Source organism: Oncorhynchus gorbuscha, linkage group LG14 (genome assembly GCF_021184085.1).
Source record: "Oncorhynchus gorbuscha isolate QuinsamMale2020 ecotype Even-year linkage group LG14, OgorEven_v1.0, whole genome shotgun sequence".
Classification (NCBI taxonomy): Eukaryota; Metazoa; Chordata; class Actinopteri; order Salmoniformes; family Salmonidae; genus Oncorhynchus; species Oncorhynchus gorbuscha.
The window spans coordinates 79,891,165-79,915,510 of NC_060186.1; the positions used below are offsets into that span (position 1 = coordinate 79,891,165).

At 41.5% G+C, this 24,346-nt stretch overlaps 1 protein-coding gene across 4 annotated transcripts; it reads right to left on the reverse strand.

Moving 5' to 3' along the window:
- Positions 1–4,508: 4,508 nt before the first annotated feature.
- nme6 (NME/NM23 nucleoside diphosphate kinase 6) lies at positions 4,509–21,547 on the reverse strand. Of its 4 annotated transcripts, none has more exons than XM_046299090.1 (6): positions 21,512–21,547; positions 20,892–20,986; positions 13,565–13,667; positions 8,618–8,657; positions 6,422–6,582; positions 4,509–4,862 (listed from the first exon to the last, which is right to left on the reverse strand). In XM_046299090.1, the coding sequence occupies exons 2-6, from the start codon at positions 20,982–20,984 to the stop codon at positions 4,711–4,713; spliced, it is 549 nt and encodes a 182-aa protein (XP_046155046.1). In that variant the 5' UTR covers positions 20,985–20,986; positions 21,512–21,547; the 3' UTR covers positions 4,509–4,710. The 4 variants fall into 4 exon arrangements, with proteins under 4 accessions (XP_046155046.1, XP_046155045.1, XP_046155048.1 ...); XM_046299089.1 differs by having other exon boundaries at positions 21,432–21,517; XM_046299092.1 differs by lacking the exon at positions 21,512–21,547 and adding an exon at positions 21,472–21,500.
- Positions 21,548–24,346: the final 2,799 nt, after the last annotated feature.

Sequence of the window (24,346 nt, forward strand, 5' to 3'; positions counted from 1 at the left end):
TCGCACTAAAAAAACTGCCACAAACACATTGACATTGAAATAATCAATTAATGCTGCAATATGTAAACTTGTTTTGGTGACCCACCAAATTCACATAGAAATGTGTGTTACAGATCTGCCATTCTCATTGAAAGCAAGTCTAAGTAGCGGTAGATCTGTTCTAATGTGGACAATTTCTATGCTTAAGTTACATTTTATGCGTTTTTTACTTTCGGTTTTGTACACCAGCTTCAAACAGCTGAAAATACAATAATTTTTGTTTACGGAAGATATTGTAATGACCAGACGAGATCATAAAGTAACAAAGTGGTTGAGTTTACGAATTGACTGTTTATTAACCCAACCTTACACAGGCTACTGTTTAGCCCACACCAAAAAAATAAAAGATACCCCACAGGGGTTGCAGGGTAGCCTAGTGGTTAGAGCGTTGGACTAGTAACCGAAAGGTTGCAAGTTCGAATCCCCAAGGTACAAATCTGTTGTTCTGCCCCTGAACAGGCAGTTAACCCACTGTTCCTAGGCTGTCATTGAAAATAAGAATTTGTTCTTAACTGACTTGCCTGGTTAAATAAAGGTAAAAATACAAAAACAACCGTGAGCTTCTTTTGTGAAGGCCAGACGTAAGAGGGAGAACCATGGCTAAACCTGGTCTTAACTTCCAATGCTCCGACACACCTCTCCACCAACCACCAGGATGCCCGGCTTCAGAACATTCCAGGCATTCCCGTGATTGGCAGATAGCAGGTTAATTGGCACCCCGCGAACACTGGGAAATGGTAAGTACAACACCTACTAGCCGAACACACAGCTGTCTGTGCGGGTCGCTACAATATCCTCATTTTTTTCCTGTCTCATGATGCCATCTATTTTGTGAAGTGCACCAGTCCCTCCTGCAGCAAAGCACCCCCACAACATGATGCTGCCACCCCCGTGCTTCACGGTTGGGATGGTGTTCTTCGGCTTGCAAGCCTCCCCTTTTTTCCTCCAAACATAACGATGGTCATTATGGCTAAACAGTTCTATTTTTGTTTCATCAGACCAGAGGACATTTCTCCAAAAAGTACCATCTTTGTCCCCATGTGCAGTTGCAAACCGTAGTCTGGCTTTATGACGGTTTTGGAGCAGTGGCTTCTTCCTTGCTGAGCAGCCTTTCAGGTTATGTCGATATTGGACTCATTTTACTGTGGATATAGATACTTTTGTACCTGTTTCCTCCAGCATCTTCACAAGGTCCTTTGCTGTTGTTCTGGGATTGATTTGCACTTTTTGCACCAAAGTATGTTCATCTCTAGGAGATAGAACGCGTCTCCTTCCTGAGCGGTATGACGGCTGTGTGGTCCCATGGTGTTTATACTTGTGTACTATTGTTTGTACAGATGAACGTGGTACCTTCAGGTGTTTGGAAATTACTCCCAAGGATGAACCAGACTTGTGGAGTTCTACATTTTTTTTTTATCTGAGGTCTTGGCTGATTTCTTTTGATTTCCCCATGATGTTAAGCAAAGAGGCACTGAGTTTGAAGGTAGGCCTTGAAATACATCTACAGGTACACCTCCAATTGACTCAAATGATGTTAATTAGCCTATCAGACGCTTCTAAATCCATGACATCATTTTCTGGAATTTTCCAAGCTGTTTAAAGGCACAGTCAACTTAGTATATGTAAACTTCTGACCAACTGGAATTGTCAAACAGTGAAATAATCTGTCTATAAACAATTGTTGGAAAAATTACTTGTGTCATGCACAAAGTAGATGTCCTAACAGACTTGCCAAAATCATAGTTTGTTAACAAGAAATTTGTGGAGTGGTTGAAAAATTAGTTTTAATGACTTCAACCTAAGTGTATGTAAACTTTCGACTTTAACTGTATTCTAGTCATGGCTCATCCTATATAACTACTGCTGTCCACTTCATATGTATATACTGTATTCTAGTTCATCCTATATAACTACTGCTGTCCACTTCATATGTATATACTGTATTCTAGTCATGGTTCATCCTATATAACTACTGCTGTCCACTTCATATGTATATACTGTATTCTAGTCATGGTTCATCCTGCTGTCCACTTCATATGTATATACTGTATTCTAGTCATGGTTCATCCTATATAACTACTGCTGTCCACTTCATATGTATATACTGTATTCTAGTCATGGTTCATCCTATATAACTACTGCTGTCCACTTCATATGTATATACTGTATTCTAGTTCATCCTATATAACTACTGCTGTCCACTTCATATGTATATACTGTATTCTAGTCATCGTTAATCCTATATCATTTATTTTGGGTGGGATTATGTGGGTATTGTTTGTTTTGTATTGCTAGGTATTACTGGACTAGAAACACAAGCATTTCTCTGCACCTGCGGTAACATCTGTGTACAAGACCATTAACTACTGCTGTCACTTCATATGTATATACTGTATTCTAGTCATGGTTCATCCTATATAACTACTGCTTTCATATGTATATACTGGTGGGATAAACTTTCGTTTGACGCAGAACGCCATTTGGACTATTGGAGGATGAGAAAGACAAAGACACGACCATAGAGATAGATTACCAGAGAGGAAATAAGGTTCGAAACCACCGCACAATCGGTCCGCCATCTTGACTGATACCAGCTCTGATAAGCTCTGATAAGACAGTTTTCTCTCAATGGACACGATACTGAAGTTTCTTTTTTAAGCACAAGAGGAGGAACTTGGAGCTGTTAGGAACTGAGCTGTACTGTCCCGGCTAGCTTGTCGGCCATATTGAAGACATAACACAAAACGGATGTTCCTGAAGGAAACCAGTCTTGAAGTAGGTCGTTTTGTAATGTATATGTTTAGTATTTCAATAGGCAACTCGTTGGGTAGTGTTTGTTTTACCATGACGGATTAAAAATAAATAAAAACTGTAGACTACAAAGTACGTCTTCCACATTGAAGAGGCACTTTTTTTTTGGTGAACAAATCTTTACGAACGAGTGACTTGATGAACGACTGACTGTACGAACTGTAGTGACTGAATGATTTGAGGTGACTACACATCTAGCATCAGCTCTACATGAAGAGAGCTTGATATGAAACAGATTTATCCGTGGAGTATGATCATCATCATCTATTGGATAGCTACAGTAGTGTCAGAAGATCCTCCGTACAATTCTCACAAAGTTTTAGACGTTGGTAAAAAAAAGAGGAATATTTATTTTTTTAAAGACATGTTTGTTTTTTTCCCCCCCGTCATAAATTTACACACATCTCCAATTCAAATTGAAAAATACAAAGCAGTTGGCTTAGGATTTCCCTGGTTTGAATATTGAATCTGAAAAGGGGAAACGAAGGTCATAGGTCACAGCATACAAACACAGCAGTTTTCAATTGCGTTTCTCTATTCAATGGCAAACCGCCTCAGTAAGTATACGGTGTATTTGTCTATTCTATAGTAACTGACCTTTGTCAGGTCGTTTTGGCTCTTTACGTTTATCGATATGGACAGTGTACATTTGTGCTGACAATAACACAGATGACGTGCGAGTGCTTTGTGGTTTCATTTCCTTTTTTTAATAGACGTTGTATTATTTTCCATAGTATACTCTGCAGACAATTGTGATTGGAATATTGGTGCATAATGTTGAAGTACATCTTTATATTTACTATTTTCTACATTGTAGAATAATAGTGAAGACGACAAAACTATGAATAACACATATGGAATCATGTAGTAACCAAAATATATTTTATATTTGAGATTCTTCAAAGTAGCCACCCTTTGCCTTGATGACAGCTTTGCACTCCCTTGACATACTCTCAACCAGCTTCATGAGGTAGTCACCTGGAATGCATTTCAATTAACATGTGTGCTTTGTTAAAAGTTCATCTGTGGAATTTCTTTCCTTCTTAATGAGTTTGAGCCAATCAGTTGTGTTGTGACAAGGTAGATGTGGTATATAGAAGATGGCCCTATTTGGTAAAAGACCAAGTCCAAATTATGGCAAGAACAGCTCGATAAAGCAAAGAGAAACGACAGTCCATTATTACTTTAAGACATGAAGGTCAGTCAATCTGGAAAATTTCAAGAACTTTAAAAGTTTCTTCAAGTGCAGTCGCAAAAACCATCAAGCGCTATAATGAAACTGGCTCTCATGAGGACCACCACAGGAAAGGAAGACCATGAGTTACCTCTGCTGAAAAGGATAAGTTCATTAGAGTTACCGGCCTCAGAATTTGCAGCCCAAATAAATGCTTCCCTAAACATCAACTGTTCTGAGGAGACTGCGTGAATCAGGCCATCATGGTTGAATTGAGTGGAGGAAAAGCAGCCAACAAGTGCTCAGCATATGTGGGAACTCCTTCAAGATTGATGGGAAAGCATTCCAGGTGAGGCTGGTTGAGAGAATGCCAAGAGTGTACAAAGCTGTCATCAAGGCAAAAGGGTGGTTACTTTGAAAATTCCCAAATATAAAATGTATTTTGATTTGTTTAACACTTTTATTTGGATGCTACATGATTCTATATGTGTTATTTCATAGTTTTGATGTCTTCACTATTATTCTACAATGTAGAAAATAGTAAAAATAAAAACCCTTGAGTGAGTAGGTGTGTCCAAACTTTTGACTGGTGCTGTTATATACTGTACACTCTTACTGAGATATTTTATGAACGCAGGCCCCTGGTCCAGTCAAGTATTTGTTTAAATGTGTACTGAGATCAGCAGTTAGCTGTGAACTGGTAACGTGTGTATCTGTTTCCTCTGGTTGTCCTCCATGCGTCTCTTCCTGAACCTCAGCTCCTCTCTCTCCATCCACGTCTCCTGACTGAAGTCTGGGAAGAAGAAACTGATCTCCCTCCGCGCCGACTCCAACGAATCTGGAAACGGGAAGACTTTTAAAATTCCTTTATGAGAAGAATTTTAAAATTCCTTTATGAGAAGAATTTTAGAATTCCTTTATGATAAGAATTTTAAAATTCCTTTATGAGAAGAATTTTAGAATTCCTTTATGAGAAGACTTAAAATTCCTTTATGAGAAGAATTTTAGAATTCCTTTATGAGAAAATTTTTAAAATTCCTTTATGAGAAGACTTTTAATTAGCCCAAGCTTGGGAAATTTACTTTAGCATGTTATGTTATTACACAACATCAAGAGTTTATTAAAGGGTTAATGGAAATGAATATTAGTAGAATCAACTAAATCTTTAAATGACATTGATGTTATTAAAGTTATGGCATTACAGTTTATGGTCAGGAGTCTCAACCACCAGCACCAGACAAAATATGAAGATAAAGTTGTATATGGGCTGTGATGCCCCCAAAGTATTGTAGACTGCAAATCAGTAGAGGAGATTACTCAAATGATTCTGGTTGTCTAATACAAAACCTATATTGATAGCTATCACACACAATTAATACCTAGATCATTTGATTGACAGCTATAAATAACTGTTGTGGGTGTTGTGTGTGTGGTCCCTCATACAGAAACAGTGTGTGTGTGTGTGTGTGTGTGTGTGTGTGTGTGTGTGTGTGTGTGTGTGTGTGTGTGTGTGTGTGTGTGTGTGTGTGTGTGTGTGTGTGTGTGTGTGTGTGTGTGTGTGTGTGTGTGTGTGTGTGTGTGTGTGTGTGTGTGTGTCTACATTATCAGGACCAGAATGTCCTAACAAGGTAAGAAAACATGATTTTTGAAGTCTGGACTTTTTTTCATGTCCTGTATTTGTTAAAATAGTTAATTCCTGAAAATGTACGTAAGAAAGTGTGTGTGTGCCTGCCAGAGACCCTTGTTCTACAGATCTGAGCTGTTCCCCTGAACATCATCAATGTTTCTCTTTGTTAAGCGTGGCAGGACACACAGGCAGGACACACACTCAGTAACAACAGCTACATCCTACAATCTTCTATTAGAGAAACGGCGGTCAGTGTAGAGAGGATGAAGCCATATGTGTGTAGATAATACCAGGACAGAGGAAAAACCCTCACGCCATTGATCTGCTACTTGAAAAGTGGATCAGCGAGGCTTGAGATTTTTATTCTATCTCAATGGGTCTCAACTAGATCAATAAATAGATAGTCAATAAATATTTTAAAAAGCACCAAACCCTGAGCCCTGGTCAAAACTACTGCATTATTAAAAAAGCAGCCATTTCAGACCCACAAGAGCCTTGGGGGCCTTACCAGACCCACAAGAGTCCTGGGGGCCTTACCAGACCCACAAGAGCCCTGGGGGCCTTACCAGACCCACAAGACCTCTGGGGGCCTTACCAGACCCACAAGACCCCTGGGGGCATTACCAGACCCACAAGACCTCTGGGGGCCTTACCAGACCCACAAGACCTCTGGGGGCCTTACCAGACCCACAAGACCTCTGGGGGCCTTACCAGACCCACAAGAGCCCTGGGGGCCTTACCAGACCCACAAGACCTCTGGGGGCACTTACCAGAGCCGTGTGTGGTATTCCTGGTGTCAGTGAGTCCGTACTGGGCTCTGATGGTTGAGGGAGAGGTATAGCGGGCCCTGAACACCTTGGTAGGACCCATCAGTTCTCTCCAGTGGGTTATGGCGTCCTCTCTAGCCAGGACGTAGGCCCGCATCGGACCACTGAATCACAACAGAGCAATGGGGGGGGGGTTCAGACTAGGGAGCCTTTTGACAAAGAGTTCCACCTAATCTGTGTGAGGTAGGATACATCAGCACAAGAGTATCATCTTTAAGATATCCAGCCAGTGAAGGCCGCAAATTATATTTGCTTTGTAAATATAATTGGGACTACAGGTCAAAATGCAATGATTGCTTAAAATGTCCGTATGATGAAAACATGGTAAAAGACCAGATCCACTCAGAGACATCCTACTCAAAGACCCCCCCCCCCCCTCCCATCGATACACAGTAGCACAACGGGTGGTAAAAGACAACCCACCCCTCCCATCGATACACAGTAGCACAACGGGTGGTAAAAGACAACCCACCCCTCCCATCGATACACAGTAGCACAACGGGTGGTAAAAGACAACCCACCCCTCCCATCGATACACAGTAGCACAACGGGTGGTAAAAGACAACCCACCCCTCCCATCGATACACAGTAGCACAACGGGTGGTAAAAGACAACCCACCCCTCCCATCGATACACAGTAGCACAACGGGTGGTAAAAGACAACCCACCCCTCCCATCGATACACAGTAGCACAACGGGTGGTAAAAGACAACCCACCCCACAAAAGGAAAAGACTGTCGAACCTAAAAAAACAAAAACAAACATAAAACAACCTTGACCGTTAGAACAAAACAAGGCTCTACTTCAAGCTGTGATGTTACACCAACACTCATCTATGTATTCTTTCAGGAGTTCAGAACGAGAAAGAAAAGAAAATAACATGGCCAAATGGAACACGATTCCCCATGTAGTGGGGCTTAAACCTGACTCAGGTCAAAAGTAGCACACTGCATAGGGAATAGGGTGCCATTTGGAGCCAAAGGCACGGGAGAACACCATTAGAAGCCAGAGGGGTGCCCTGCATGGGGGAAGGGGGGGGGGTCTATAAATGAGCTATGTTCTCCCCGGCGCCCAGCGTCCTCCTCGGCGCCCAAGCCCCTTTATGAATGAGCTGACGACAACAGACACCCCCCACAGAGCTGCCTCAAAGACTGGATGGATAGAAGTGGTTCGTATGGCTAACTTTTCTAATCAATATAGTTAGGCAATTTTAAACTGCTCACCTCCTGGGCCCAGTCTGCACAAGATAAGGGTTTAGCTGTCCTAAAGTTAAGTACATTTCCAGGAAGAAATCCTAAAGCATTATTTTCAAGAATCCCATTTCTTCTTAACTTTTTTCTTAGGAAGAAACTTAAGAAAAACCTAAAGAACATTTCCAGTAACTTTATTGAGGAATAGCAACTTTGCTTAAATTTCTTCTTAAGTCTATAGTTAAGGGGAAAAAATGGCAGTTAAGAAGATATTTCTTCTTAATTTTATTGAACCTTTATTTAACGAGGCAAGTCAGTTAAGAACAAATTCTTATTTACAATGACGGCCTAAGAATAGTGAACAATCCGACAGATTTGTACCTTGTCAGCTCAGGGATTCGATCAGGCAACCTTTCGGTTACTGGCCCAACGCTCTAACCACTAGGCTACCTGCCGACCCAAGTATCCTTAAAGTTTTGTGAATCCGGTCCCAGTACTTGAGTTTCCATGTGATTGCATCTCAGCAGTATGAATGTGACAACGGCCTCGTTTACACAGGCAGACCAATTCTGGTTCTCTTTCCACTAATTGATCCGTTGACCAATCAGATCAAGTCTTTTGTCCAATAATTGGACAAAATAGCAGAAGTGGAAGAAGATACGCCATCGAGTCGAAGTGACATACTGTGTCTAGTTGTCAAGATGCTTTTGTCTTCACATTTAATGGCGCTTGATCCGCATCACAGCGGGAGATAAAGGTAAATGTGTGACCAATACAATTTGTTAAAAGGGAAGTTAAACAATGAATATGAGTCAGAGGCGTGTGTCCCAAACGACAGCCTACCCCCTTCATAGTACACTACTTTAGTCCAAATAGGGTGCCATTTGACACACACGTTAAAGTTATGTTCGCTACATTAAAGTGTGAGGAGAAATGACTTGAAGCTTACCTGGACATGAACTCAACCAGTCTTTGGTAGAAGAACCGTCCTGAGAGATGAGACAAAACACACAAAGACGCATCAACGATATACGGTGGTTCTACGTGGTGATATGAGGCGGTTCTATGAGGAGGTTCTATGTGGTGATACGTGGCGGTTCTATGTGGTGATACGTGGCGGTTCTATGTGGTGATATGAGGAGGTTCTATGTAGTGATATGAGGACGTTCTATGTGGTGATACGAGGAGGTTCTATTTGGCAATATGAGGCGGTTCTATGTGATGAATGGGGAAGTTCTATGAAGTGGTTTTATGTGGTGATAAGAGGCAGTATGAGGTGGTTCTATGTGGTGAATGAGGAAGTTCTATGAAGTGGTTCTATGTGATGATAAGAGGCAGTATGAGGTGGTTCTATGTGGTGGTTGTTAGAGCCTGGCGCTTGTCCCCATGGAAACATGTATGCTTGCATTTGGGGCAGCAGGTAACCTAGTGGTTAGAGCGTTGGACTAGTAACCAGAAGGTAACCCAGTGGTTAGAGCGTTGGGACTAGTAACCAGCAGGTAACCTAGTGGTTAGAGCGTTGGACTAGTAACCAGAAGGTTGCGAGATCCAATGTACACGAGCTGACAAGGTAAAAAAAATCTGTCGTTCTGCCCCTGAACAAGGCATTTAACCCACTGTTCCTAGACCGTCATTGAAATAATCATAAATAAGAATTTGTTCTTAACTGACTTAAATAAAGGTCAATTTTTAAAAAATGACTTAACTCCCTTTGGATAAAAAATGTAAAAGAGTCTGCTAAATGGATTATTATTGCAGTAAACATCTGATCAAGATAATCAATATATATATACATACACAGGGCATTCAGAAAGTATTCAGACCCCTTGACTTTTTCCACATTATGTTAAGTTACAGCCTTATTAGAACATGGATTATTTTTGTTTTATCTTAACAAAATCTCAATCCATCTACACACAATACCCCATAAAGAAAAACAGGTTTTTAGAAATGTTAGAAATGTTAGCAAAATGTATTTAAAATAAAAAATAAACCTTATTTAGACCAAAGAGAGCTGGATGAATCATTCTGAGTTTTGACTGGTCTCTTTGCCACACCCACTGCTGACAGTTGTATAAAATCAAGCACACCGCCATGCAATCTCCATAGACAAACATTGGCCATAGAATGGCCTTACTGAAGAACTCAGTGACTATCAACGTGGCACCGTCATAGGATGCCACGTTTCCAACAAGTCAGTTTGTCAAATTTCTGCCCTGCTAGAGCTGCCCCGGTCAACAGTAAGTGCTGCTATTGTGAAGTGGAAACGTCTAGGAGCAACAACGGCTCAGCCGCGAAGTGGTAGGCCACACAAGCTCACAGAGCGGGACCGCCTAGTGCTGAAGCGAGTAGCTCGTAAAAATCGTCTGTCCACGGTTGCAACACTCACTACCGAGTTCCAAACTGCCTCTGGAAGCAACGTCAGCACAAGAACTGTTCGTCGGGAGCTTCATGAAATGGATTTCCATGGCCAAGCAGCCACACACATGCCTAAGTTCACCATCCGCAATGCAAAGTGTTGGTTGGAGTGGTGTAAAGCTCGCCGCCATTGGACTCAGGAGCAGTGGAAACGCATTCTCTGGAGTGATGAATCATGTTTCTTCATTTGGCAATCCGACGGACGAATGTGGGTTTGGCAGATTTAAAATGTTTTTATTTTACCTTTTTTTAACCTTTAGGCAAGTCAGTTAAGAACCAATTCTTATTTTACAATGACGGCCGACACCGGCCAAACCCTCCCTTAACCCGGATGATGCTGGGCCAATTGTGCGCCACCCTATGGGACTCCCGATCGCGGCCCGGTTGTGATACAGCCCGGGACCGAACCAGGGTCTGTGGTGACTCCTCTAGCACTGAGATGCAGTGCCTTAGACCACTGCGCCGCTCAGGATGCCAGGAAAACACTACCTGCTCGAATGCATAGTGCCAACTGTAAAGTTTGGTGGAAGAGGAATAATGGTCCTGGGCTGTATCTCAGTGAAGGGAAATCTTAACGCTACAGCATATGTAGCAGTGTGATGTTGTTCTCCTAGATAATATATAATAATAATAATATATGCCATTTAGCAGACGCTTTTATCCAAAGCGACTTACAGTCATGTGTGCATACATTCTACGTATGGGTGGTCCCGGGAATCGAACCCACTACCCTGGCGTTACAAGCGCCATGCTCTACCAACTGAGCTACAGAAGGACTATTATGCACACAAGGACCAATTAAAATAGACCAGGTCAAGAGGGGATGTTAATAATTTGATAATAATTATAATAATTCAGTGTGTTTTTTATATATTTAATAACAGCTACATAGCTAATGTTATTCTTTGGTGTACAACTACTTTTTCATATCAATATTGTGCATACATGTGTAACAGTATAACTTTAGACCGACCCTCGCCCATACCCGGGCGCGAACCAGGGACCCTCTGCACACATCGACAACAGTCACCCTCGAAGCATCGTTACCCATCGCTCCACAAAATCCGCGGCCCTTGCAGAGCAAAGGGGAACTACTACTTCAAGGTCTCAGAGCGAGTGACGTAACCGATTGAAACGCTATTTAGCGCGAACACCGCTAACTAAGCTAGCCGTTTCACATCCGTTACATCAGCACCACCGCTAACTAAGCTAGCCGTTTCACATCCGTTACATCAGCACCACCGCTAACTAAGCTAGCCGTTTCACATCCGTTACATCAGCACCACCGCTAACTAAGCTAGCCGTTTCACATCCGTTACATCAGCACCACCGCTAACTAAGCTAGCCGTTTCACATCCGTTACATCAGCACCACCGCTAACTAAGCTAGCCGTTTCACATCCGTTACATCAGCACCACCGCTAACTAAGCTAGCCGTTTCACATCCGTTACATCAGCACCACCGCTAACTAAGCTAGCCGTTTCACATCCGTTACATCAGCACCACCGCTAACTAAGCTAGCCGTTTCACATCCGTTACATCAGCACCACCGCTAACTAAGCTAGCCAATATTGTACATACATGTGATTGTAAAAGTTTTGTATATTTTGGTTTGGCCCATCGTGGGTTATCAGTTGTTCTCTTTTGCCTGACCTTCGGCATAGCGAGGTATGTTGTCCTTGGCTCCCAAATGGTTCAATATAAAACCGTGGTAATGTTACACAATGTGCTGTTATGTTACCATAACTTTGTTACAATGTGGGCAAGAACATTTTTTATGTTAACAAGTTTCACCAAGCTCGCTAACTAGGGTATCTATTGTAACTTGTGAGTACTTGGGACAGTGTTTGAGTGAGTGTCCATGTGCTTGCGCAGGTACCTGAGAGCTAGGACTGCGCCAAGGGTTAACATAATGTGTGTTGTTTCTTCGTGTGCAGGGAAAATAAAAAATAATTCAACCAGCAGACCTCCAGTTGTGGCAGCGTCCTAATTAAAAGTACACAACGCAGAACGAACCACGCTACAGCATACAATAACATTCTAGATGATTCTGTGCTTCCAACTTTGTGTAACTGTTGTTTGTGTCGCACTGCTTTGCTTTATCTTGGCCAGAGGTCGCAGTTGTAAATGAGAACTTGTTCTCAACTAGCCTACCTGGTAAAATAAAGGTGAAACCTGGTTAAATAAAGGTGAAACCTGGTTAAATAAAGGTGAAACCTGGTTAAATAAAGGTGAAACCTGGTTAAATAAAGGTGAAACCTGGTTAAATAAAGGTGAAACCTGGTTAAATAAAGGTGAAACCTGGTTAAATAAAGGTGAAACCTGGTTAAATAAAGGTGAAACCTGGTTAAATAAAGGGGAAATAAAAACGAATTGTGCTGTTAAAGCTGTAGTTGAAGCTGTGCCTCAAAAAGCTTGTCACAGTTAAAAGTTGTTCAAGCAGGAAAATGGATAATTAATTTCTAGCAGACTCCACATAATAAACATGGGTCTGTCGGCCTTTTTTAGTTTGTTGTGATTGTAGCGGCTACAACTGGACAGCACATTCTATTACCAGACGGTGTCCATAGCATTCCTTCTGTTTGGCTTAAGCCTTTGACGGTTGACTTAACCTTCAGCTGCGTGCTCGGAAAAAAACCCATAGAGAATACTGTGGCGACCATGTGTTCATAACTCCGGATATTGACTCTGCCACACAAGCTTTATGTGGCACAGTCGGTGGAGCGCAGAGCTACGGGCCAGAAGGTTGAGGGACTCCCTGCCACAGACGAGCTCACTCTCCCTGCCTGTTTCACTACACTGGTGTCAGGAATATCACCACAGACGAGCTCACTCTCCCTGCCTGTTTCATTACACTGGTGTCAGGAATATCACCACAGACGAGCTCACTCTCCCTGCCTGTTTCACTACACTGGTGTCAGGAATATCACCACAGACGAGCTCACTCTCCCTGCCTGTTTCATTACACTGGTGTCAGGAATATCACCACAGACGAGCTCACTCTCCCTGCCTGTTTCATTACACTGGTGTCAGGAATATCACCACAGACGAGCTCACTCTCCCTGCCTGTTTCATTACAATACATATAAAACTAATGTGTTTTCTATGGTAGAACCATATCTAGCTTATAAAATGTACCTGCATGTTCCGAATAGCACCCATAAAGATACGTTCTAATTTGACGGTAGAACCATCTAGAACCTTACCTGCATGTTCCGAATAGAACCCATAAAGATACGTTCTAATTTGACGGTAGAACCATCTAGAACCTTACCTGCATGTTCCGAATTGAACCCATAAAGATATGTTCTTATTTGACAGTAGAACCATCTAGAACCTTACCTGCATGTTCCAAATAGAACCCATAAAGATATGTTCTTATTTGACAGTAGAACCATCTAGAACCTTACCTGCATGTTCCGAATAGAACCCATAAAGATACGTTCTAATTTGATGGTAGAACCATCTAGAACCTTACCTGCATGTTCAGAGTAGAACTTCTCAGAGTCCTGTCTCCTCCACACCAGGTCTTTGGACCTGACAATGATGAAGTTGTTCTCTAGGATTCTCTGGTGAAGGGCCTGGAAAGTAGAGAAGTATATATTATTTCATGTTCTCTAAGATTCTCTGGTGAAGGGCCTGGAACGTAGAGAAGTATATACTAATTCCTATTCTCTAGGATTCTCTGGTGAAGGGCCTGGAAGGTAGAGAAGTATACAGTGCCTTGCGAAAGTATTCGGCCCCCTTGAACTTTGCGACCTTTTGCCACATTTCAGGCTTCAAAAATAAAGATATAAAACTGTATTTTTTTGTGAAGAATCAACAACAAGTGGGACACAATCATGAAGTGGAACAACATTTATTGGATATTTCAAACTTTTTTAACAAATCAAAAACGGATAAATTGGGCGTGCAAAATTATTCAGCCCCCTTAAGTTAATACTTTGTAGCGCCACCTTTTGCTGCGATTACAGCTGTAAGTCGCTTGGGGTATGTCTCTATCAGTCTTACACATCAAGAGACTGACATTTTTTCCCATTCCTCCTTGCAAAACAGCTCGAGCTCAGTGAGGTTGGATGGAGAACATTTGTGAACAGCAGTTTTCAGTTCTTTCCACAGATTCTCGATTGGATTCAGGTCTGGACTTTGACTTGGCCATTCTAATACCTGGATATGTTTAGTTTTGAACCATTCCATTGTAGATTTTACTTTATGTTTTGGATCATTGTCTTGTTGGAAGACAAATCTCCGTTCCAGTCTCAGGTCTTTTGCAGACTCCATCAGGTTTTCTTCCAGAATGGTCCTGTATTTGGCCTCATCCATCTTCCCATCAATTTTAACCATCTTCCCTGTCCCTGCTGAAGAAAAGAAGGCCCAAACCATGATGCTGCCACCACCATGTTTGACAGTGGGGATGGTGTGTTCAGGGTGATGTGCTGTGTTGCTTTTACGCCAAACATAACGTTTTGCATTGTTGCCAAAAAGTTCAATTTTGGTTTCATCTGACCAGAGCACCTTCTTCCACATGTTTGGTGTGTCTCCCAGGTGGTTTGTGGCAAACTTTAAACGACACTTTTTATGGATATCTTTAAGAAATGGCTTTCTTCTTGCCACTCTTCTGTCGCGATACGAAACCTTCAGCCCGCCCCTTGGCCGGCAGCGGGGTGCTAGAGGTGGTTAGCGTCCCGTTCCCTGGATTGGACAGGGCACTATAGATACTTCAGGTTATCTCGGTATAACCAGGACCGCTCGCGTAGCCCTGCCTCTCTTTCTATATCGACGCGTTGTCCATGTAGAGAGGTCGTTTGCCTTGTCACTCAACGGTCTAGCTCTAGTTGGGATGGGTGAACCCCACCTTTATCCTCTAGACTCTTTGTTTCACCACTAATTGGTCCTTGAGTTATTATTAAGCACTAGTCCTACCAGTCTCTGTATGATTTCCCTGTGGTTGAGTATTTCCCCTCTGTGATGTATCTAGTTTAAAGTGTTAAGACCTTTAGTCAACTTAGTCTCACTACTCTGCCCGTCGGCTATGTATCGCTTGGAAAATAAAACTTAGATAGATCGATAAGACAATTAAATGAATCACTACTGGACACACCTTCCTCCTTGTCTTTTAATGGTAACTCATTCTGTCATAGAGCATTGATCCCCGTTTCCAGTGTCCCGGTAGCGGGGAGTGTCAGAGTTGTTATCTCCCGTGCCGTTAACTGTCTTTGAGAGAACCTTTTACTCGAGACAAAACAAGACTACCGTTTATTTTTGAAAACACTCTTGTTTTTTGTCTTTTACAATCAAACACTCTTCAAAATACACAATTTGTTACTCGGTCACACACAGTGTTAATCAAAAACATGCAAATGCCTTGATGCTCTATAAAATGCCTGGTACAATGATAACACTTATCTCTATATTATTATTTTTTATTTTTTCACCTTTATTTAACCAGGTAGGCTAGTTGAGAACACCTTTATTTAACCAGGTAGGCCAGTTGAGAACACCTTTATTTTACCAGGTAGGCTAGTTGAGAACACCTTTATTTAACCAGGTAGGCTAGTTGAGAACACCTTTATTTAACCAGGTAGGCCAGTTGAGAACACCTTTATTTTACCAGGTAGGCTAGTTGAGAACACCTTTATTTAACCAGGTAGGCTAGTTGAGAACACCTTTATTTAACCAGGTAGGCTAGTTGAGAACACCTTTATTTAACCAGGTAGGCTAGTTGAGAACACCTGTATTTAACCAGGTAGGCTAGTTGAGAACACCTTTATTTAACCAGGTAGGCCAGTTGAGAACACCTTTATTTAACCAGGTAGGCCAGTTGAGAACACCTTTATTTAACCAGGTAGGCTAGTTGAGAACACCTTTATTTAACCAGGTAGGCTAGTTGAGAACACCTTTATTTAACCAGGTAGGCTAGTTGAGAACACCTTTATTTAACCAGGTAGGCTAGTTGAGAACACCTTTATTTAACCAGGTAGGCTAGTTGAGAACACCTTTATTTAACCAGGTAGGCTAGTTGAGAACACCTTTATTTAACCAGGTAGGCTAGTTGAGAACACCTTTATTTAACCAGGTAGGCCAGTTGAGAACACCTTTATTTAACCAGGTAGGCCAGTTGAGAACACCTTTATTTAACCAGGTAGGCTAGTTGAGAACACCTTTATTTAACCAGGTAGGCTAGTTGAGAACACCTTTATTTAACCAGGTAGGCTAGTTGAGAACAAGTTCTCATTTGCAACTGCGACCTGGCCAAGATAAAGCATAGCAGTGTGAACAGACAACACAGAGTTACAAATGGAGTAAACAATTAACAAGTCAATAACACAGTAGAAAAAAAGGGGAGTCTATATACAATGTGTGCAAAAGGCATGAGGAGGTAGGCGAATAATTACAATTTTGCAGATTAACACTGGAGTGATAAACGATCAGATGGTCATGTACAGGTAGAGATATTGGTGTGCAAAAGAGCAGAAAAGTAAATAAATAAAAACAGTATGGGGATGAGGTAGGTGAAAATGAGTGGGCTATTTACCAATAGACTATGTACAGCTGCAGCGATCGGTTAGCTGCTCAGATAGCTGATGTTTGAAGTTGGTGAGGGAGATAAAAGTCTCCAACTTCAGCGATTTTTGCAATTCGTTCCAGTCACCGGCAGCAGAGTACTGGAACGAAAGGGGGCCAAATGAGGTGTTGGCTTTAGGGATGATCAGTGAGATACCTAGCATGGACTTGTAGATGACCTGGAGCCAGTGGGTCTGGCGACGAATATGTAGCGAGGGCCAGCCGACTAGAGCATACAAGTCGCAGTGGTGGGTGGTATAAGGTGCTTTAGTGACAAAACGGATGGCACTGTGATAAACTGCATCCAGTTTGCTGAGTAGAGTGTTGTAGATGACATCGCCGAGGTCGAGGATCGGTAGGATAGTCAGTTTTACTAGGGTAATATTTGGCGGCGTGAGTGAAGGAGGCTTTGTTGCGGAATAGAAAGCCGACTCTTGATTTGATTTTCGATTGGAGATGTTTGATATGAAATGCTTATAATAGTTATTTAATTACCTTTGAGAGATGACGAGGAGACCCACGAGATCAGGAGCAGAGTTTCAATCGGTCAGAATTTGAGAAATGTAGTTTAGTGTAGCGACTCCCCTCTAACTGCCGAGTGGTTGAATTGGAGTCGTTATTTTAACTAAATCGGATTCAAATTATATTGAAAGAGGAAACTAGAGTCGTTCTTAGTCAACTGATCGTCTACTGATGTTTCACTATCCTCCAACGAAACCCCCCTGGGTTCAGTGTTTAAGTCCTGTCTCGGGATGCCAAACTATTTCCAGTAATGCCGGTGATTAGACCTTGGTCAGGCGATCACAGAGCAGGGACTGTCATATAGTGGACAAAGCCTCAAGAACCACACACTGCCAGTAGTAACGGTTTGGAATAGATAGGAACACGAGGAGTCTCAGCACAAGAATCTAGTCCAAATTCAATAGAGTTAGAATCTAGAGATGAGCCAGGCACCAATACCTGGTTCAACTGGTTGTCTCTATGAATTCAGAATTCAAGAAGTCAGTGCCAAAGTAATGGCAAATGTCTCTTTATATACCTTTTGACTCTCTGCACCCGATCCGCTGCTCCTCCCTCAGAGCAGAGAGGGTGATGACATATCATACAACAGGAAACACTTTTCTTACAGTGTGCATATATGGGCCTCTGGTTATGACAGAGCCTATTACTCTAGCAACAATGAGGAAACACTTTTCTTACAGTGCATATATGGGCCTCTGGTTATGACAGAGCCTATTACTCTAGCAACAATGAGGAAATACTTTTCTTACAGTGCATATATGGGCCTCTGGTTATGACAGTGCCCTTACTCTATCAGCAATGAGTCTATCAGCTGTTCCCATTCAGAGGTGTCACTTGAGGCAGAGGGTGATTCTTCCTGACACCAGTCAGGTTCACTAGATGGTTGGCTTGAATCGTCTTCTGGTGGCTTTACCCAATCCGGTATTTCAGTAGGCGAGGTCATCTCTGTCTCTACCCTTGGTGGGTAAGACAGGGGAAGAGGACCAGGAGGTAGATCCCTTTGGCGTTTTACTACACTTCCATAAAGGCCAGATTTGTGCAATATACGACTGATTGTTGTCCTATGGACAGAGTCTCCCACCTCAGCTGTAGATCTCTGCAGTTCATCCAGAGTGATCATGGGCCTCTTGGCTACATCTCTGATCAGTCTTCTCCTTGTATGAGCTGAAAGTTTAGAGGGACGGCCAGGTCTTGGTAGATTTGCAGTGGTCTGAAACTCCTTCCATTTCAATATTATCGCTTGCACAGTGCTCCTTGGGATGTTTAAAGCTTGGGAAATCTTTTTGTATCCAAATCCGGCTTTAAACTTCTTCACAACAGTATCTCGGACCTGCCTGGTGTGTTCCTTGTTCTTCATAATGCTCTCTGCGCTTTTAACGGACCTCTGAGACTATCACAGTGCAGGTGCATTTATACGAAGACTTGATTACACACAGGTGGATTGTATTTATCATAATTAGTCATTTAGGTCAACATTGGATCATTCAGAGATCCTCACTGAACTTCTGGAGAGAGTTTGCTGCACTGAAAGTAAAGGGGCTGAATAATTTTGCACGCCCAATTTTTCAGTTTTTGATTTGTTAAAAAAGTTTGAAATATCCAATAAATGTCGTTCCACTTCATGATTGTGTCCCACTTGTTGTTGATTCTTCACAAAAAAATACAGTTTTATATCTTTATGTTTGAAGCCTGAAATGTCGCAAAAGGTCGCAAAGTTCAAGGGGGCCGAATACTTTCGCAAGGCACTGTATATTACTTCCTGTTCTCTAGGATTCTCTGGTGAAGAGCCTGGAAGGTAGAGAACTACATATTACTTCCTATTCTCTATGATTCTCTGGTGAAGGGCCTGGAAGGGAGAGAACTACATATTACTTCCTATTCTCTATGATTCTCTGGTGAAGGGCCTGGAAGGTAGAGAACTACATATTACTTCCTATTCTCTATGATTCTCTGGTGAAGGGCCTGGAAGGGAGAGAACTACATATTACTTCCTATTCTCTATGATTCTCTGGTGAAGGGCCTGGAAGGTAGAGAACTACATATTACTTCCTATTCTCTATGATTCTCTGGTGAAGGGCCTGGAAGGGAGAGAGGCGTTACTTCTCATCCAGATACTAAATAGAGTACACAGTACTACTCTCATCTAAATACTAGACTTTCACCTACAATGTGGGACTCCAGTGGATATCATCACCATTGTCTGAGTTCTCAGTCATAAATCTTATTTACACCATTTAAAATTTTGGAACTCTGAAAAAATGTCAACAACCCAAATATTGATGGATTTTATTACATCTTACAAATCCCGCCCCCCTCAAACTGCCCTCCTGTGCTGATAAAGGGAGACAGACAGACAATCAGCTTTAAAGGAACTGAAGTATTTAAATAGAACAGTGCATTAAATTGAATCTTTGATGATAATTGCATTTTTCCCTCTCCTTTCTTTGAGCCAGTGGGCAAGGTAATTAAACCAGAAAAGAACAGAGAGGTCTAAATAACTGCTTGTTGCCTCTCATTCAGTTCATTTATAATCCTATGTGCACAATTAGAACATGCCAATAAGCTCTGTCCACTCTCCAATTGTGTAGATGATAACATTTCATTGAAGATGCAGCTGAAATTGGTGTTTGCTTTGGACCATTGAACATGACTTCATAAATCAACTTCTCACAATCAATGTTTTGAAAAGCTGATGTGATCAACTCCTAATATTATCAAGTGTTTACAATAGGCAAAGATACTATCACACTGGTAACTAACCACAAGATACTATCACACTGGTAACTAACCACAATATACTATCACACCGGTAACTAACCACAAGATACTATCACACTGGTAACTAACCACAAGATACTATCACACTGGTAACTAACCACAAGATACTATCACACTGGTAACTAACCACAAGATACTATCACACTGGTAACTAACCACAAGATACTATCACACCGGTAACTAACCACAAGATACTATCACACCGGTAACTAACCACAAGATACTATCACACTGGTAACTAACCACAAGATACTATCACACTGGTAACTAACCACAATATACTATCACACCGGTAACTAACCACAAGATACTATCACACTGGTAACTAACCACAAGATACTATCACACCGGTAACTAACCACAAGATACTATCACACCGGTAACTAACCACAAGATACTATCACACCGGTAACTAACCACAAGATACTATCACACCGGTAACTAACCACAAGATACTATCACACTGGTAACTAACCACAAGATACTATCACACTGGTAACTAACCACAAGATACTATCACACTGGTAACTAACCACAAGATACTATCATACCGGTAACTAACCACAAGATATTTATTCCCCCTTTTGTCTGTGCAATATGTGTTTTCAAACTGTAGCTAATCTGGCTAAATGGCTGATATGTGATGTGGATCATTGTAATTTGGTCCACAAAAACACATGATTTCAAAAATGTTATCTGAATAGCCTAATGTATGTGTGTGTGTGTGTGTGTGTGTGTGTGTGTGTGTGTGTGTGTGTGTGTGTGTGTGTGTGTGTGTGTGTGTGTGTGTGTGTGTGTGTGTGTGTGTGTGTGTGTGTGTGTGTGTGTGTGTGTGTGTGTGTGTGTGTGTGTGTGTGTGTGTGTGTATAGCCTACAGTATAATGTAGCCAGTATTTACAATCACAGATTCCATTAAACAAAAGCCATTGGCTCTCACTGACCTCCAAGATGACAGGATGCGCCACTGCATCAGGCTTGATCACTGCGAGGGTGAGCTGCAGTGCCTTCGCACAGCGACTTGTGGTTATTAACATGCCTGGAAAAAAATGGCAAAGAACCAAAAAAGGTAAACAACTAAATTGTCGTGGTAAGCAAAGAACACACGTCCCCCGTTTGCACAACAGTACCAACTATCATTCAGATTCAATTTAGCTGGACAACATTACAGAATACGGAAACAAATTGCACTGCGCAGAATAACGTAACGTTACTATCATTAATTAGATAGCTAATTTAGCTCGTATTAGAAAACTAACAAGTGCATTGGACACAGCAGGCCACTCCAGTTACCTTGACAGTCTACATTTAGCAAGAAAGTAAAAGATCTGAAGGTACAAACGCGTGTTTATTAGTAGCTAGATAATGTCATGATTGCAGTGTTATTTATATGGGCGCCACCATTTTTGGTAAATGTAACTTGCGATAGTAACCGTTGTTATTCGCCATATCAAAGTATTAATTATATATCGACAATAACATACATTTTGGAGAAGTTACAAGCTAGCTTTGAATCTTAATTACATATTGACGTTCATTAAGAATGTTCTGCACTTTCTCCTACCTGATCCTCTCTTAAAAGAGTCCCCAGATTTCTCAACCCCAATTTTAGGTTCCACGTGTTTAATGTTCCGCGTGTTTGACACGTTATACAGTAGCCGTCAGATGGCGATATTGAGTCGTTTCATTTTACCTTCATCTTAAAGGGACTGCATGCAGCCGGCTGTACATAAAACATTCTCCATCCCGGCTGCAAAGCCGTCAATTTCTTCCTTAACTCGATTTTATGGAGAAAAGGCAGGGGGGGGGGGGGGGGGGGAAACATGGGAAATATGTGTACTTTCTATAAGAAACAACATTTTCTACCACTGCTAGAGTGACTAATGCTACTTCCTGATGTTGCACCTATGTTCAGTCAGGAGATTAGCTGAACTCAATATGCAACATCCAAGGATCCACTCTAGCTACTCTAACTAGCATTAGCACAGTGGCACTAAGTCTATGTTAACTGCTGGCATGCTAGTAGATACCATAGACTTCCAGTCATTGCACTAAAGCTTTGACACCTTTGACTTCCTTCGTACTGAACGCAGAGACATAAAACGGTATCCGTGAGTTAATCTGACTCTGAGGAAGTAGATAAAGGGCTTCGTTAAACAAAATCCCAAAGTATCCCTTTAATTAAGAAAGAAATCCGCATCTTTGCAGCCTGAACGGAGAATGTTTTAGGTATGAACTGGTCCATGAGGGACGGTAAGATGAAACTACTCAATAAAATAATGGTCATATGTCTTGTGTAAATACACCGGTGTTCAATTTGACAAATTCATTTTTTGTAATGCCTATGCACTTCAAATATGAACGATTTTTTTCCCCAAAAATATTTCTGCAAGAAAATGACTCATTTCTGTTGGTATAATAAAGGCCAGTCAAACACTGGGAGTTACAATGGAATGGTAACAATGAGGATGGAGAACAAGACACTGAGTGTACAAAACATTAAGAACACTTTCCTAAAATTGAGTGACAGACACTGAGTGTTCAAAACATTAAGAACACTTTCCTAAAATTATAATAATAATAATAATAATAATAATATATTCCATTTAGCAGACGCTTTTATCCAAAGCGACTTACAGTCATGTGTGCATACATTCTACGTATGGGTGGTCCCGGGGATCGAACCCACTACCCTGGCGTTACAAGCGCCATGCTCTACCAACTGAGCTACACAGGACAGACACTGAGTGTACAAAACATTAAGAACACTTTCCTAAAATTGAGTGACAGACCATGAGTGTACAAAACATTAAGAACACTTTCCTAAAATTGAGTGACAGACCATGAGTGTACAAAACATTAAGAACACTTTCCTAAAATTGAGTGACAGACACTGAGTGTACAAAACATTAAGAACACTTTCCTAAAATTGAGTGACAGACACTGAGTGTACAAAACATTAAGAACACTTTCCTAAAATTGAGTGACAGACACTGAGTGTACAAAACATTAAGAACACTTTCCTAAAATTGAGTGACAGACACTGAGTGTACAAAACATTAAGAACACTTTCCTAAAATTGAGTGACAGACCATGAGTGTACAAAACATTAAGAACACTTTCCTAAAATTGAGTGACAGACACTGAGTGTACAAAACATTAAGAACACTTTCCTAAAATTGAGTGACAGACACTGAGTGTACAAAACATTAAGAACACTTTCCTAAAATTGAGTGACAGACACTGAGTGTACAAAACATTAAGAACACTTTCCTTAAAATTGTGTGACAGACACTGAGTGTACAAAACATTAAGAACACTTCAAATTGAGTGACAGACACTGAGTGTACAAAACATTAAGAACACTTTCCTAAAATTGAGTGACAGGCACTGAGTGTACAAAACATTAAGAACACTTTCCTAAAATTTAGTTGGGCTGCAGTTCTAGACACACCTGGACACACTTATATCTTTTATCACCCTCTGAATAGCACACATACTGTACACAATCCATGTCTCAATTGTCTCAAGGCTTAACAATCCTTATTTAACCTGTCTCCTCCCCTTCATCTACACTGATTGAAGTGAATTATCTTTCACCTGAATCCACATTGATCAGTTTATGTCATGGAAAGAGCAGGTGTTCCTAATGTTTTGTACACTCAGTGTCGATGACAGATCTTTGTCTTTGGAATCCTGTCAATGTGAAAAACTGGCCATGACAGCTCTGAACACCTGGCAACACATTCCCACAGGGAGGGATGTCACACCCTGAAAAGAAGGATGACATTCAGGGGAAAATACAGAGGGGGGGGTGAGAGAGAAAGAGAGAGAGAGAGAGAGGTGGGGAAGGAAGAGAGAGAGAGAACTGGAATGCTATTTGGCCCTGAACAAAGAGTGCACAGTGGCAGAATACCTGACCACTGTGACTGACCCAAACTTATTAAGGAAAGCTTTGACTATGTACAGACTTAGTGAGCGTAACCTTGCTCTCTCAGAGAGAGAGAGAGAGAGAGAGAGAGAGAGAGAGAGAGAGAGAGAGAGAGAGAGAGAGAGAGAGAGAGAGAGAGAGAGAGAGAGAGAGAGGGGGGGGGGGGGCAACGTAGGCAGCCCTGGCTCTGCCCAAAAAAATTAGGTGGAAACAGCTGCCCCTCCTAACCTCCTGCCAAATGTATGACCATATTAGAGAGACATATTTCCCTCAGATTACACAGACCCACAAAAAACTCTACAGTGTGCCATCACAGCAGCAAGACTTGTGACCTGTTGGCACAAGAAAAGGGCAACCAGTGAAGAACAAACACCATTGTAAATACAACCCATATTTATGTTTATTTATTTTCCCTTTTGTACACATCGTTACAACACTGTCAAAAGCCATAATATGACATTTGAAATG